The 17,098-nt window shown below is 40.9% G+C and overlaps 1 protein-coding gene across 1 annotated transcript; it reads right to left on the bottom strand.

The window, feature by feature from the left end:
- Positions 1-5,294: 5,294 nt before the first annotated feature.
- Positions 5,295-16,628, bottom strand: ATP6V1E1 (ATPase H+ transporting V1 subunit E1). The gene is made up of 9 exons (XM_048080632.2): positions 16,463-16,628; positions 13,399-13,464; positions 11,788-11,897; positions 11,232-11,298; positions 9,308-9,397; positions 8,013-8,081; positions 7,461-7,555; positions 6,496-6,583; positions 5,295-5,906 (listed from the first exon to the last, which is right to left on the bottom strand). Exons 1-9 carry the CDS (start codon positions 16,493-16,495, stop codon positions 5,844-5,846), a joined length of 681 nt encoding a protein of 226 aa, XP_047936589.1. The 5' UTR covers positions 16,496-16,628; the 3' UTR covers positions 5,295-5,843.
- Positions 16,629-17,098: the final 470 nt, after the last annotated feature.

The raw sequence follows: 17,098 nt of genomic DNA on the forward strand, positions 1-17,098 counted from the left end.
TTTATTATGACGCACTTTTAGCTAGTACATAAGTAATCTGTGGCACTCATTGCAGGACATCTGTGAAGCCATTTTGTTTGTTTGTGTTTGAACAAGGCAATGCTTCTGCATTTTTAACTGCTAAAAACACTCACAGAGGTACCTCGAGCACCATGGCTTAGAGCTGATCATCACAGCTGAAGTCAGGAGGGAATTTCTTTCTGTGATGCCAAATCTCAGGACCACTTTGAGGTTGTTTTTTTCCTGTGTGCCTTTAGCCAAGAAACACCACTGCTGGGCAGCCTCGGTCTGGTGTGCATGGGTGAGAGTGTGTTTTGGGAGCAGGGAACTGGGGAGCAGGGCTGGGACTGGGAGCACTGGTTGGGCAGTGGTGTCTTTGCAGCTGTCATGTACCATAGAGCACCATGTGCTCCGTGTGTTCGTGCCTGGGTTGCCCTCTGCAGACAGTTGCGACAGCAGTGCCTGGGAGAGGAGTCACAACTTGATGCCCTGCAGTTGCTTGTTCCCTGAAGAGGCTGGAAATTCAGCACTCAGGATCCTGGAGGGTGAGGTGCCAGTTGCTTCGGTGTATGCGTGCGGAGACTTCCATGCGGTCACTTGGTGCTGGCACAAATCCTGCTGGTGCAGGGTGCCTCCCCACTCCCCCATCCCCACCCTGGCCAGCGATGCTACTGTTTGCCCTCACAGTATTTGGAGCCAAGAGCAGACGCACGGAATGAGTAGCTCATGAGGGACCACCCTGAACAGCATCGTTACGCAGCCTGAGCCTCTCACAAGACATCAGCCTTCAACTACTTAAAACAATGTTGGGATCCTTGATTTCTGCAGCTTTTTATTTCTATAGTGTAACATGGGTTGGGAAATTACATTTTTGGCACAGTTCAGCATGGTTTTTAACCTAAGACTGCTCATTTACAGATGTTTTTCTTACTTTCTCTAACAAAGCCAAAGCAACAGTGTGGGATGCTCTGAGAGATGCCTAGGAAGACAGATTTTGGCTTTCCCAGCCCGCTCTACCTTGGCTGAAACCAGCAGGAACCTCCCCGCTCTGGAAGGGCTGTCTTGTCACAGCCTGTTCCTGCAAACATGTTTGAGGCCCCCATTCATTTCTCCTGCACCTCTGAGCTGCCCATATCAAACAGCAAACATAGGCAAACATGGCCAAATGCTGCTGCAGCCCGCCTGGCCTCTAGCTCAGGGCTAAACACCTTTTGCCAAGTTGCCTTACTGCAGCCTCAGTCTTTCCCCCCCCCCCCAGAATAGCAGCTTAGAGCCCATTTAACCAAGGAAAATAGTTTGCTTTGAATTTTCCTCTGGGGTAGTTCTCTTTTATTTCCAAATGTTTCTGTTCTCATTTACGTCAGTTTCTTTGGAATTAAATAGATAATTTTCTCATAATCTCCCAGACTGGTTTAGGAGCAGACTCTGGGACCGTGGAGATGCTCCAGCCTCCCTGTACTGCATGCACTATTGGTCTGTGTAAAGCCTTACCTAACACCCATCTGTTTTCCAACAGGGATGTGCATTCTCTGTTATTTATTTCCCACAGCTTGCTACCATCAGCAGACCAGGGCAGGGGCACAAGGCACCGCCCCCTTCTGCCAGCTCATCTCTGGCAGTGCACGGAGATGTCCGACCCCTGGGGACAGCGAGCACCCGAAGGGCCGCAGCCAGGCTGTCACTGCAGGACTCACCCAAAAGCTGGATTCTCAACTTCAGCTTTTAGACAAGGCTTGTTAAGTAAAACACATCCGGGCTTTCCTCTGAGACGGCCTCTCAGAAGGGTGCTGGGCACTTTACCTTCCCTTTCACCACCCGTTTTCTGGTGGGCAGCACTCACCCTGGCAGCCATCTCAGAGCTTCCTTTCAAAAGCTATAGTTCTATCATCTCTTACTGCCATAATAGATCCCGAGGCCTCAGTTCTCAGGTAGTTTCTCGTTGTTTTCCTCCAGTCTTTCTCTCACCTTGACACTTATGCACACCTCCGGGGACCATTCATACAGCGTCTCTCTCGCTGATTAACGTTAATACCTCTCAGTGTGAAAAACTAAATACTAAAAAAGGGTTGTGACTCAGATGTGCGGTAACATTTTAAGTCCTCTGCTGATCACTTAGCGTCTAACCTGCTCTTAAATTTTCCATTGCCAGCTGTGCAGAACACGTGCAACATTACCTCCTTCCCTAACTCCTTCTCCAACACTAGACAGAGCCAGCTCTGCACTCTCCATTGATTTGCAATGCTTGCTTCTGCCATCACTACTTATTCTTTTACCTGCACTCTGACTTAACTCCTCCTTTGTTCCCTGTAATTGTCCAGTTTCTTAATGTGCTGATGCGGCTTGTTTACTGTACACAACTGGATTATTTTGCATGCTTATACTGAGATGGATAAAGATCAATATTCTCATTGATTTGACCAAGGTCAGCTGGTAAATCACCACCAACAACAAAAATTGTATATCCTAATTTGTTTGCTGAAATCAGTAGTACCATTCAAATAATAAAATAGCGCTGCAGTGACACCCCAGCAGGAACTCTGAAATCCACCTGAAATGCAGCTTTTGTTTCACTTTTTATTTCTAAAAACCGGCATCCAAACACTGAAGAGAGGCTTGGACGAAGACCCAACAGGACTGCAAACTATACTAGGTAAGCCTGGTTGGACATTCCCCCTTTTCTTTAAGGTGCTAAATTTAATAACCGCCCCTATTGCTCGAGATGAAGGATAAAGATGTTCCTGCTAATGCAGACACCACTTTTTTGCAGTTGAATTCTCACGTGGTGTTATCTCAATATTAACGGTAGTCAGTGCTTTCTTGTAACACACTTGCAGGGAACTGCTGTCGCAGACAGAAGTTCTTGTCATAGCTGACATGGCTAAAGCTAAGAGTGCATGCAGTTCTGCTAACAAACTCGGTACGCATAAGTGCTTTAGTTCGGGTGGGTCGGGGGCACTAAACCACTAGTCTCAGACTTCAGATGCAATACACACAAAGTGCTCAGACCATTTCTTAAGGACCTGCTTTGAACCACTGCTACCCACATGATTAAGTAACAAACACACTCCCCCAAACTAAAAACATTCTTACTGTTGCTAATGTTCGTATGCAAGTATGACAGTGGTTTCTTCCTCCTCTTATCTGCATAGGACAATACAAAAAGGAGATGAAAAATGAACAAAGGAAAGCACACTAAATAGAAACTCCACTATCTTCCACTGTGAGCTCCAGAGTCAGACAGTGAGTTGTTATGCTCCTTTTCAAAAACATGCAAGATGGAGGTTGGTGAAGGTCTTACTCCTTCATGAAAGAAGTAGACCATCAGCCCCTGTATAAACAATCCTTTTTTGTCACTGCCAAGAATGTTTAGGTTACTGGTATCAGAGAAAGTCTTGATAATTGCTAATACATTTTTTTTCCTGAATAAAACCTACCTGAAGATCACATTTCAACATTGCCCATAACTGTGGAATAATGTACAACAAACAGAGCCATCTGTCTCTTGTGTGTGCTGACTTTTAGCTTATTCTGCCCGTGACTTCATCTACATGCATTACACTATTGCCTGTATCAGTTTTCCAAGGGAAGCAATAGCACCAGGACAACATTAAAGCTACTTTCCAGCCATGACAGCCAAATGTGGGCCATTCACTTCTTCAGAGATGATCTTGTGGACTGTTTGAAGTCTTTTCATTGAGTATTGGAGCAAATCTTTACAGTACACATCACCTGCCAGAAAGTAATAACCTCCTCTTGTCTAGCCCAGTATTTTATTTCCATACACTGCACTCTATTTCAACATTTAGAGTATTTCTTTCTAGCTCTAGCTGTGGATAAAATAAGGACCTAGATAAGTTCAAGTGCATTTTCTAAGCACTGGTAGACAGCCAATTGGTGAGGGGGATGAATCCATCCAAAAGGACTGAAACAAATCTGTTCTGAACGGTACCACATGAACCAAGAAACAAAAGAGTGAAGCATGCATGCATGAAGGCTTTTCCTCCACTACAGGTGTGACAAAACCCCAGTCCAGTACTTAGTCAGAGAGCTTGATCGCTGACATGCAAAGATGAAAGCTGTAATGGTTATCCAAGTATCTAGGAAGAGTATGCCTCTAGTCTTACATACTCATTGCCTACTCGTAGAACCATGCAACAGAAGGCACAGCACTGAAAGAATGAATACCACAACCATCTACATGGAAAACAAGTACTAAACATAAAAGTAAGGAGCAGTACAAAATAAAGAAGAATTAAAAAACAAACAAGCAAAGAAAAAAAAACCAACCAACTTCCTAATGTTTCTTGTTTTGTAAGAAAAATTGAAAGCATTTCTTTCACAAAGAAATTAAGTAAGTTAGGATTCAGGATTTTCATAGCAGTCAAATCACCATTTTGAAGAAGCGTCAGTAAACGGTTTATCTAGCATTGAGTGTCTTTAACATACTTTACACGAGAGCATGCACCTCTGCTTAAGAGGAAAGGGCCTCAGGTTAAAAACACTGCATAATGCAGTGGTGCTGCAACCTGGCAAGTACTCTTCATGGCACAATATAGAATTCCTACATCACTGCGGTATTTAGAGAAGATGACTGCAACACATTCAAGCAGTAATTTGTTTGTGCAGTTTCTTATTTCCATTCAGCAAGTCTCAGAACTGAACACTAGGTGAAGAGCCAGGTACTCTGATAGATGCTTGTAGTGTGGAAAGTCACCTAGAGAATTTTTCTGTCCTACACCAGAGGAGGTGGAGACAACACTAGTCATCACTGCAGAAACAAAGGACAAGCGTTAATAAATCTTAACAGGTTAGGTAGTGAAGACAGTTGTGTTACTTAAACTTTAAGGTATTAAAGGTTAACAATTAAGAGAATAGTTTTGACAGAGTCAGCTGCTGTTCCTTGAGTCCTCAGTCATACTTACTACAGAAGTATGGTTTGGATTTTTTTTCACAGAATCAACAAACTTGTAACTGGAAATAGATTGTTGTATGTAAATAGATTGTTGTATGAAAATAGGGCAGTTGTATTTCTCTTGTGAAAGATGATTGAGGGATCACATAGCAAAACTACTGATTCATTTTTAGGAAGACTGGAGCTCATAATAGAGTCTTATGCAAAAGGCTTGCCTCCAGTCCAACACTACTCAAGCAATTAGCTTTACAGTCTCCACAAGCTTGACTTCTAGCTTCACAGAATAGTTATTACAGAGAACCCACAAGTAGTAAGTCCTTATACACACAAGCGCACTTTTCAAAGGCTGTTGCCAATCCTCCAGAGAGAAACTACAAGGAACTCTATACACACACACATTTTTTATTTTAATAAATAAAGTTTTACAGGCTCAGGCTTTTTTTTTTTTAAATCACATATACAGAACAGAAAATTGCCTGATCAAGTAACATGAATCAAACTACTAACCCTGGGAAGGAATGCATGCCCTCTGTAACTGAAGACCTTAAATGAAAAGGGATTTCCCATGGGCAGCGCAGTAATTTACGTCACAGATTGGACAACTTGAAAGAGGTGAGGCCAAAGCAAAGAGAGTGACCCTAAACGGACCACTGGTCTTTACAGGGCCACAACAGCGCAAGGAAAGCAAAGAGCCCAAATGCCTCCATTTTCTAGTGTCACTTTTGGATGAATACATGTCTTCACATCCTTTAAGCTATACATTCTAACCACAAGTGGAGAGGCTAAGCACAGCAGGTATGCAAAATTATTCCATTGAAGAAGAGATATTGGATGACACAGTAATGTTACATTTCAAGATTTCGAATTAGCAGATGCTTCTGCATCCCTTCAGTATGGCAGTGGAACAGATCCCACCTTCTCTTACAGAGGTTTAGTCCAAAAACTTCCTGTTGGCATTAGCACCAAAGAGAGCCACTCTGATTTCTGGCATCATCTGTTGAGGAAGAATACATCAGTTATATGCAATACAATTGCCGAGCATTCCTTGCTGCGGGCAGTTTGATAGCTAGACTAGTCTTCTAAACTGAGAAGTCAATTCATTTGTGTTTTCTGAAGCCTTTATCTGATCACATATTGCCTGCTAGTCTATAGATTAAAGGAGTACCTATACTGCATCACAAGGAAGAGATGCAAGATCTAGTAATTTCAGCTATAATACAAGGTTTCAGCCAACGTTTCTAGTACTCAAGCAGGATTCAGAAATTAAAGTTAAACTCAATATTTCAACATCTTGACTGCAGTATAGTCATCAGCGTCTTTTGGTACCATAACTTCTAGAGCTTTATGCTGATGCTTAGTCCAAAAGGTATCATTTTTGGGAAAAGCCATGTTTGTTGTAGAGAAGCGCAAGCAGCAGGTAATTTGTTTCTTTCCATTCAAAAGTAACTTCTTGTCACCCATACTGAAAATCTGATCCCACACACTATTGGGACTGTTACCGTGCACTGAAAACACAAGGATTTAATTACAAGACAAAACTAGCTAATTACATCTTGTTCACCTTGGTTGTGAGAAAAACTCACCTGCTGAGCTACAAGGTCCAGCCGACTTTCCAGGGTGTTAGAAACCTTAATTTTACCATCACTGTTGTAAATTTCAACTCCTCCAGCACTAGAAAGGGAAAGTAAACATAAAAGTCATGACAGCTATGATACATCTCAAAGCTATAATTTGGCAGAGACATTACCCCAAATGAGTTCTTGTAGAAAAGCCAGAGGTGTAGGTATTCATTTGTTAAATAAATACATTTGATCCTGCCTTAATGAGAGTAAGCACAAAGTGATGCAGCAAAGTAGTAGTGCAGAGCATCTTCAGTTACTGGGTACCATAGCTACATACGAGGATACTCATTAGCATGATCTAAATACAAACAGTACTATGAAATTTGTCACATCAAAACAGCTTCAGACTCTGTATTTTATTATTAATAGAACACTTTTAGATTTTGGGAAGCGAAGAAGAGTGCTAGAAGCTTTGTTTGCTTGTTCATACATAAAAAACGATCCCTGACTTTCAGAATATACAGTTTTGTTCCATGTTCTTTATCATACTATATGGAAATACAGCCTTGCAAGACCTAACAGACACAAACCCCGTCAAGTCATTATGCTGCAGCACCATACATAATTCCTTATGACTCAGTTTGCTTCCTCTTGAGACAGAAAGCAGAGCTACATTTGCATTCTCCCTCTCAAAAAAAAAACAACAGTTAGTTAAGTTTCTACACACAGTTATTGTATACTTCAATACTGTGGAACAGCTGGAGGTTGCACAAAACTTTTATTGACAGTTTTGACTGAGACAGTGCTTCTCTGGAGGAAGCTACAGAATCTGTACTTGATTAAGAGAAAGAAGTGCCAAATTCCACTAGAACAGCAGTAGACACTGCAGGGATATTACATACATAATTTTCCAAGACTGTCCTAGTAAGAGCTGTGGCTTGCAATTTAAGTTAGCACTCTCTATAAGGGACTCCCATTTTGCTTACATTTCCTCTGGCAGGAAGTTGTCTTGGTCAATGTGAATATCCACGTCCCTTTTTGTGGCATTTTTGTAGATTGGAATGCTCTTCTGTATAGCAGCCTAGGACACAAGATAAACCTCCAATTAACATTGATAAACAATAGCACATCATAAACATATTGTTTATCATTGATAAACAATAGCACAAAAATAGCACTTGGATTTGGTTGCTTATTCATTTGTAGGAATTAAAATGAAGGAATTGGGTTTTTTTTTTTTAATTAAGCAAATTTTAGTACAGCTTTTGAGCCAAAAACAATTGTTATTAATGCTGTAGCGATGTTTAAAGTTTCCTAAGTAATGCCCAAGCAAGGAAATGATCCCTGACTTGAAGCACATACTTGCTGTCTTGCATTGTACCTGCAACAGAAGTGCAGCTTGAAAACATGCTTTAGCTGTTTTCCTGTCATACAGATGGGATCTGAGCAGCAAATATTTGCAACCAGGTCTCAGCCTTCATGAGCAAGGATACTGTCATAATTGTAGGTGTCTTACCTTAACCATAGGGAGATCTTACCTTAACCATAGGGAGATCTTGTTTCCTGCACCGAACAACTATTTTGGGCTCAAGCAGCTGGTAGAATCCCTGTAAAAAAGATAACCGTTACAGTATCAGAAAACTGACATTTTAATTGTCTTAGAATTATTTAACTCCAAGAAAGGAAAGGAGCTGATCAATTTGAAAAACAAAACCTGACAATGTTAGCTCATTCTAACGAGTTCTTTGCTTGCAAGTGCACCCCATGCAGACATTCTGAGAGGATGGCAATGATATCTGGGAGAGCCTACAACTACGGATCACGTTTTTCTTGTGTTAGCTTAAAGTTTGGAATTCAAGTGCAACTAAACGTGTCTGTCACAGGAGTGAGTTGCCCAGATAATGTACATGTGTGTGTAAGGATCATTGCTGTCCAACCAGAGTGTCAGCTTGCCAGCTTTCTCATTCTTGGAGAAGAGAGGCTGCAATTTCAGGTGCCTGTTCTAATAATTCCAGCCTTGCAGTTCCTGTAGCAACATGCGAGTACTACAGTGGATCAAATCTAATGAGCCAAGACACACAGCCAGCTTGCATGAACAAGACAGGTTTGTTTGATATACAGCAGCAGCAGGACAAGGAAACAAAAATACTGAATTGGAAGCACCAGCTGGAAGGGAACACTATTAAGAACACTCTGTCATTAAACTACAGACAGGAGAGTTTGTGGCTGGTTTCTGTGAGTTTATGGCAAAAGGACTTGATCATACCAGAGGGTGGCACTAGTGGTTGCACAAGTGACCCTAGCCAACACTTACTAGATTTCCAGCAGTGAAGTTCCAGAGCTAGAGGATGGACTGGTATGCAAAGCTTAGATTTATCTTTGTATGTGTCATGAATGCACACCATAATGTAGTAAATTTGTCAAAGCCAGGACTAGCTTTGCAGGTAACTACTGACTTCTAGGCTTGAAGGAACAGCTTTAGTCAAAGGTGCATTTGAGTGACTCATTCCAACTAATTACAACAGAAGTTTAAAGTGTGCATCCTAAACGTGCATGTTACAACGTATGTGTGCGCATCTGCAACCATTCTTATAATGGGAGCCAGCTGCTTGGTCTACTAGGTTCTATACCACAAAATAAACTGCAGCTTTATCTGTTCAGAATCTAAGATCAAAAGATATAGCAGAAGTGATGTTTAAAACTCAAAGATCATCCAGCAACTTTTGATCTAGATTCCAATACAACTGTAACATCTACAGTTGGTTATGTTTGAAGAAAGATGCACAGGAGGACAGAGCTGCAATCATCTATTTGGTACGATTTAAATATTTACCTGTAGAACTAGTCCATCCAGCAGTATTTGGTACCTGGCAGTATCCTTCACCACCTTGGCAAGTCTTAGCTTGGCCTCATTCAGCAAATCCTACATTCAGAAGAAAATCAGATCAGCAGAGCCCATCTGTTTGGCATTTGGTTTCATGCCTACCAACTTTCTGTACTCCTATTATAGCTATCACACCCTGCCAACACGTAAACGTACACTCCAGCTGGTGTTCATCCAAGCTAGACCTTCATCTATGTGCATGGCACAACATCCTTTCCAAACAGTTCCCCCCTCCCTGCCCTGATCCGAACCCAATACATCCAGACAACAATTCTTTCTTCATGAAAAAGGGGGACCTCAGTAGTAAAATGATGGTATTTATAACATTAATTCACACAAACTAAATATGTTATAAATGGTTGCCTAATGTAAACTAATAAAGTCGTCCAAATAACTAACCTTTTCAGCTTTGTAGTCAAGTAAAGAAATCTAACCTATCTTTACATCTAACAACATTCAGGTTTGATATTTTTAATCATAAGTAAATGCAAGTAGAAACTCAAAATTGAAAGCTTATTTTTAATTTGAAGTAGTTGTTTCTGAATGTCTTTATTCTGCAAATCAACATCAGATGGGATTGAATTTTGAAGAAATTTGAATCAACTCAGAAAGCTCCTAGAACTGAACCATAATTATAATTACTTCAGATACAGGAATTTTAAAATTTGGTATAAACCCTTCTTTACTGTCCTGTATTGTGGAGTTTAAGAGTAGATTGCATGTTAACACAATCAGCAGTAAAATATAAGACTATCACAATTCAACTTCGCGGTCAAATCTAGTTATACTGTCCACCCTAGAATAACAGGGCATTTCTGGAAGTGCTCCTCTCTATTGTTCACAAAGGAGGTAAAAGATCTGATAAGGGAAGAAAGAGGTAGCAGCATGTGACTTCAAAGGTTTTAAAATAAGGAAGAGTGTTATGCATTACTCAGAAGCATGAGGTTGAGTCAGCTGATAAATGAGGAAGAGATTACCCAGCAGAGACTATCACAATAGAGTTAGCTCTTTAGCCACCCACTTTTCTTCCCACTGTAAATACAATTAAAAATTTGAAACTAGGTTTGAAGAACCAATAAACTGGCCATTTTCTTTTGCTAACTCTCCTTTTTCATAGCAGCATTGACTCAAGCAACATTACCATTTTTTTTTAATACTTGGTTTCTACAGGTCTTGCAGTTTTTCCAACAGCTCAACAGCACCATCTAGCTAAAATACAGAACACTCAAACTGTTTCTGAGACAGGATAAGAAAAGCAGTGATAGGAAACCTGCAAGCTGTATAATAAGCAAAATGAGAATACACTACACATGGTGTAAGGCTAAACTAAGACTAAATGTAGCCCGCTCTGGTAAATGATCACTCACCCTACTCATGCACACACAGATCAGTCACCCACTAAAACAAGAAGCAAACCTTTCCATATACTAGGGGCCACTAAAGGTGACAGAAAAAAAAACAGTGAGTGGTGTTTTAAACCTACTTGCTTAAGCCACACCAGCTTTAACGAACAGATGTTAAATCATGCAAACAGAACTTCAAGTTCCACAAACCGTGCAAGAGGTTTCTGTTCTTTAATGAAATAAGCTACTGTCTAAATGATAGATACAACTAGTAAGTGCAATGCTCTTGGCAGAAAGCTGGATTTCCTGAAAAGAACAGGCAATAGAAACTGAAAATAAGCTAAAGCAGATTAGTAAAGCCAGACTAAATCTTTAAAGACTTTTCAGGTTAACTGGGAAAGCTAGCTAACATATGTTGAAGCAAATATTACTCAATCACAAATCATATTTTTCTTTAGAATATGGATAAGATCATTTCCCAACAGATGGTAGGAATAGAACCTCTGTGTCTTTACTACAAAGATACTCACTGCAATAAGGTCATCCCTTGCCTTGAGGACCTTCAGTCTTGCCTGATTCATCAGGTTGGACATCTGACTGCAAGTTTCATGACAAAGTTGAATCAGTCGATCAGACTTTAAATGTTGGAGTTCTGTCAGTGTTCAACTGTATATTTTACATTTAAAGATAACAATACCACCCTGTTTAATAACAAAGCCTGTTCATCCGTCTGAACCTGTTTCTGAATCCATGCAAACGATTATAATGCAGAACCCCATACTGCACTAGACCTACCAAAACTAAACCTAACACAATCATTTCTCCCACAGTAATAAACCAGGGTAGAGTTTTAGACATTAACCACACAAAGAAAAATGAAAGATTCTTTCACCACACCTCCTACCAGTTATACTATTGTAGCTCACCCTGGATAATTACTCCCCAGAAAAATTAGAACCTCACAATTAGAGCTCAATACATTAGCTACAATTTGCCCATTTGCAAGGGAAGAATGGTTTTATATGAAATTAGTAATAAGATGAGAGCTCAGGCTCTGAAGCCAACCATCTAACCTAAGTAACTTACATTTTTTTCTGCTGTTCAATTTGTTTCTCCTTCTTTTCATAATACTCCATGATTTTCAGCCTCTGTGTCTGAACAAGGCGACCCTTCTCGATGTTGAATTCTTCTTCTGCCTACAGTAAAAATTAAATAACTGAAGCGGAAATTGATTCCACGGGCTGAAAAAAATAGAATCAAATGAAATGGCCATGCTTTAAGAACGCATTTACAGATAAGGTAGGGTGATACAATTTATGGTTCCACATAAACAAAGCATTTCAACCAACATGCAAGTCAAAGGGAGTTCAGCATGTGTCCTGCTGAACTCCTGAGCTCACACCCTGCTAAGATCCATTTTTTTCATCAGTATATCTCTGTTGATTAACACGTTTCCTTGCACTATTTGTTCCTCAGGCATACAATTACAAAACAGATATAGTATGCACTGTCAGGAAATACAATTCATTCTATCCGAGCTCCAGGCATGATTTTTTTTCTTTTTAAACAGAATTAGTCTCATTTCTGTCTACAAGAGGTTCTACCTAAAATAACCCAGCCTGCACTTGGTGTCCACAAAGTATGTTACTATAAGTAATTCTTAATTCTTACACAAGGAGACTGACAGTATAGCTATTACATTTTCATAAAACCTAGCCCATTAGCATATGAAACCACAAACACATGGGAAGTTTTCTTATTTATACTGTAGTATCCATCTCAACTTCTGACTTGTCTTTGGAGATAAACAGCAATACCTGATTTAGAACTTATTAAACAGTTTTGCTGATCAAAAAGTTTATGGGAGATAAAAAATAATAGTAAAACATCTTGCTTGTACTGGACTCAGCATATATTTTAGTGTTGGTATAATGCAGATTGTTAGGGTCATAAGGCACCATTACTCCTACTTCAGTGAACAACCATATTCTATCACCAGGTTAATATCAAACTCATTGTCTTGTGGTTTAGCCTAAGTGAAGAATTCCTCAAAGAGTTCAACTCGTGCCTTAAATATAAATTTATGATGTAGTTTCCCAGGACACCTACTAAAACACACCTAGAAGCAAGTCTGCAGGTAGCTACACAGGTTCAGGTACAGTTATGAAAGTGTTTACAAAACAAGCTTTCATCAAAACAATTCAGCCAGTTTAACTTTCGCCTTTTTCATTTTTGTGCATGAACGAACATTTGTGCTAGATTATTAGCATCCTCGCTTCAATTTCTTACTAATGTCTCTGCCTGACATGCTATGGAAATCAAGCAAAAATTAGAATTATAAATAGGAGGTAGGGAAAGGTGTTCCACTTACTTTAGTCTATTCACATTACCATTCAGCGCTCCTGGTTGTGTGAAAACAGTGAGTGAACTTGGATAGGAATAAATTCACATTTAAGAACCACTAAGAAAACTTGGACAAAAGGACAGATCCAACTCAGTAGTTTTGTTACGATTTCACAGAAGTTAGCAAACATTAACTTTATTTGGTAGCACCATTTTTTGCTATATAATAACTGAATGCGAAGTAAATTGTACTTTACAGAAGTGTTCTAAGACTGCTCAGACTGCAACTATTAAACCAGGATGTCAGAGGCAGTTCTCCTTTTGCACTTACTGACATTGAACTTCCATTTTTACCTTTGCATCTATTTCTTCAGCCTTTTCATTGGCTTCCTGTTCAATGAAAGCCATCATATGCTTGATCTGTAATAAGAGAGAAAAGAAAACATTTTCTGTTGGAAAGGATATTGATGGGAAGACATATATTCCCCGTTTGTATAGTAGGCCCCTCCAATTCCACTTACTAATCTATATCACAGTGTTGTTTTTCGAAGGAATTAAATTGAGCATACAGGCCAAAGAGTCACCTCTGCTTAACACAGATTCCAAGAAAATCAAATTATTATGCTGTTAAATAAGTTTCTGTGATGTTGTTTCACTGGTTTCACTAGAAAAATGTACTTAGATATGCAAATATAAAACAAAATTTTAAATTTATATAAGCCTGAGTATTTTCATTCTTCACTGAATGAGGATATTTCCTCCAATAGTAAAGGAAAAAAAAAATCCTTACACAGTAAAATTAAAGTAGTCTGTTTGTTACAACATTCACATGAAGTATAGATGAACCTTGAGCCCTTGCTCTAAGTCAGACATAGGTGTCGTTTACACAAACCTGGGCCTTCCACACCAGAAACAGGCGAAGCAAAGCAAAGGGCTACTGACTGCTCTGGCCAGGTCTATACAACGAGAAGTTCGTTTATACACCTGAGAAATCTTTCTTGAAAAATGTAATAAATGCTGTAAAAACTTGAAAGGTCTTTGGTTTGAGACAAATGAATTTAATTTAAAAATGCCATTGTATAGTTCATGTGACTTTACAAAGTAGTTGAATATTAGTTTGGAGGAGCTGGGGAAGAAAACAGAGACAGCAGCACCAGTTGATCAAGACCACATCAAGTATATCACATGCTGCTTTAGAGAGAGATACACACTAACAAGTTCAGCTTGAAGAAACGTTTTGAAAGCATCCTGAAACACTTTTATAAAGCACAGGTCCAAGAACTCAAAGACAGGGAAACCAATTAGACTAAATTCTGCTTATTTATCTTATGCCATTCTGTGACCAGGCTTAAATTTAGGTTCAAACCTAGAGCACTGCCCAACCAAATGGCAACTTTTAACTGTACAGCCATTTCCAAGTGCAGATGGAGAGAACCGTACACTCAAGTGGACCATGAAACCCTCCTTTTTGCTTGCACTTAATGGCAAGACACTTTTCAATCTGGTCTGAATAAACTTGCATGAAAGATTCTATTCATATAATCTCATATACAATTCATATAATCTGAAATGAGACATTTTAAAGAGATAAGAAAGGTGCCAATTTGAGAACTGAACCAATGCGCTGACAGCACCATGCCCATATAAACTAAAAACCAGAAGTGAACAGACAAGTGGAAGATTTTAGGCATGTACAGTGGAAGAAGTGAACGACAGTATCTACATCCTCAAAATCAGGTCAACAATTTTTATTTTAATTCCAGTTTGCAACACTTCTAAATGTAAGTCTACCTACAAGGTCAGTTTCTTATCCCACTTGTCTGATCTGATGGCCGATCAAATCAAGTTTAGATCTATATGCATTTCAGAAAGGACAAGACAGGCAGATAAATCATGTAAATAATTTCACTGAATACCCTGGTGTGGAAGGAAGCTAAGGACTTTTCTATAGCAGCAGTTTCCAAATTTTGGAAGAGTACTTTAAACAGTTTCAGATGTTCAAGAAATGTCCTCTGTATAACAAAGTAGAATAAGATGGAAGCAAGGTGATATGTCATCTGTTTTGCCATGTCTGGTGAGACCGAACATTGTTATTCCTTTTGCAGTCTGTTGTACTGAAATCCCATTTTGTTCTTCACAGGAATGAAAAGAGATATTAAGTGAGGCTTCCAGACCTAAAGATATTAGATGTAACAATCAATTAAACACTGTTGACGGAAGAAAGCAAGTAAATCTAAGATTGATAAGCAGGGTTGATTTTCAATGTGAAAATTACTGAAAGCACCATGATCAGTAGTTAAGATTTCAGAGGATCATCTGGTAGGTTCATACCAGGATTTATGCACATGTAGAACTGTGGTGCTATCAGCTGCATTCTCTTTTCCAGTCAACAGGATCACCCCAGGTTCAATAGTGCAGAACGACAGGCAAGTTGCAGGTGTGAAATTCTATTGGCACTGGGTGTTTAGTGTATCCACAGATCCTGAAATAACCTTTGAAGTTCACACCCACAGCAGCTGAGCAAGACCACAGCAAGTCACCTTTATTTTTATAATCTTCATGGGAGAGGAAGTAAAAAAATACAAGCAGCAAGCTTTGCAAATAAAATGCAAGGGAATGTAACGCCACAATTCTCCTTTTGGAGATAGATGACCTACCGATTTTACTTTCAATGTGATGCTTCCTTGCCAAGAGACTATGTTTACTGAATGAGAAAGTGAGACACGACGCACTTCTGATGCAAAGGACACGTAGAACTCGGCAGATCTGCCTGTCACCTGCAGGAGCCCCGCTGGCCAGCACCGACTGGATCCGTGCAGCCTTTAACAGCGCACGCCGTCTTCAGCCTGGCTAGGAGCAGTTTTTTAGGCAGGGGCCCTGTTTACTGTCAATAAGGACAGAGTGCCCTCACCCAGGGGGAAGCGTCCACAGCCAGCCTTCAGCCCTGGAAGTTTCCATCACAGGAGCTGCTTTGCACTGCTCTGCTTGGGACATGGAACTGAAATAGGCATCTGAGAGCTGAAGGCCACACAAAAGGGCTAAGTGACAGCTAATTTGGTTTAGGATAGATGTGTAGAAAAGGTGAAAAAGCCTTAAAGAGAAATATCCGGGACGGTATGTATGCAGGGTAGTGCATTTATCTGCCTGGAAGCACAGTTAAGCACTGCGGATGGTACAGATGATCACTCACGTGCCCTCTCGTCATGATCTGGCAACAACACACCCTCAAAAGGCTTCAGTTGAAGTTTATCAGTGGACGGCCAACCAACCCCACCAAGGAAAAATAAAATAAAAACCACTTTCTTCATCACCCCCCTTTCCCACCGAGATCCCCGTGTAAAACCTCTCCCCCCACCCCCGTTTCGGAGCTGGGCCCGAACCCCGTCCCCCCGCCCCCAGCAGCCCCCCAGGCCCCCACCTGCTTCTGGACGTCGGCATCGCTGAGCGCCATGGCGGCGGCGGCGGGCGGCGGGGAGCCGGCGGGGCTGCGGGGAGCCGGCGGCCAACGGGAACCGAATCGAATCGAATCGAATCGAATCCGGTTCGGGTCACGGCTGCCACCGCCGCGTCGCCCCGCCCCGCCCGCTCCGCCCCGCCAGGCCAATCGGAGCCCCGGAGCCCGCCGGCGTCACGGGGAGGGGCGGGGCTTGCGGCGGTGCGCTGCCATGTCGCGCCGGCTCCCGGTCGCCATCTTGTGGTGGGTGCGGGACGCCCTGCCCCGCTCCCGGCTTGGGGGCGCGTCGTGGCCGGCGGAACAGAAATATTTACCGTGCTTCCGTTAAAAAACGAGCTACTTCCGAGAAAAAATTAATTTACTTTCTCAAGTCAAATTAAACACTGAGAGAAGCGTGCTTAGAAAACCCTAAAGTTTTGTGTGTGTGTGTTTTTTTTTATTTTTTTTGCAATGCTTTAGGCTCATCATAGGAGGCTTCGGTATCTCAAGGTCACTTTCAGCCGCCAGCTGTATAAAGTTGGGAAATAGTATTTATGAAATCTCACATTTTTCAGGTTTGGACTGGCAGCGTAAAACAAAACTGTCCTTTCACGTGTGCCT

The sequence above is a fragment of the Anser cygnoides genome, chromosome 1 (assembly GCF_040182565.1).
Source record: "Anser cygnoides isolate HZ-2024a breed goose chromosome 1, Taihu_goose_T2T_genome, whole genome shotgun sequence".
In the NCBI taxonomy this organism is placed as follows: Eukaryota; Metazoa; Chordata; class Aves; order Anseriformes; family Anatidae; genus Anser; species Anser cygnoides.

Coding starts and splice junctions, on each gene's coding strand:
- ATP6V1E1 (XM_048080632.2), bottom strand. CDS start 16,495: ATGGCGCTCAGCGATGCCGACGTCCAGAAGCAG. Junction 11,299..11,787: donor ATTGAACAGCAGAAAAAAAT/GTAAGTTACTTA, acceptor TGAAACTTGCAG/TCAGATGTCCAACCTGATGA. Junction 8,082..9,307: donor TGGATGGACTAGTTCTACAG/GTAAATATTTAA, acceptor TCTTTTTTACAG/GGATTCTACCAGCTGCTTGA.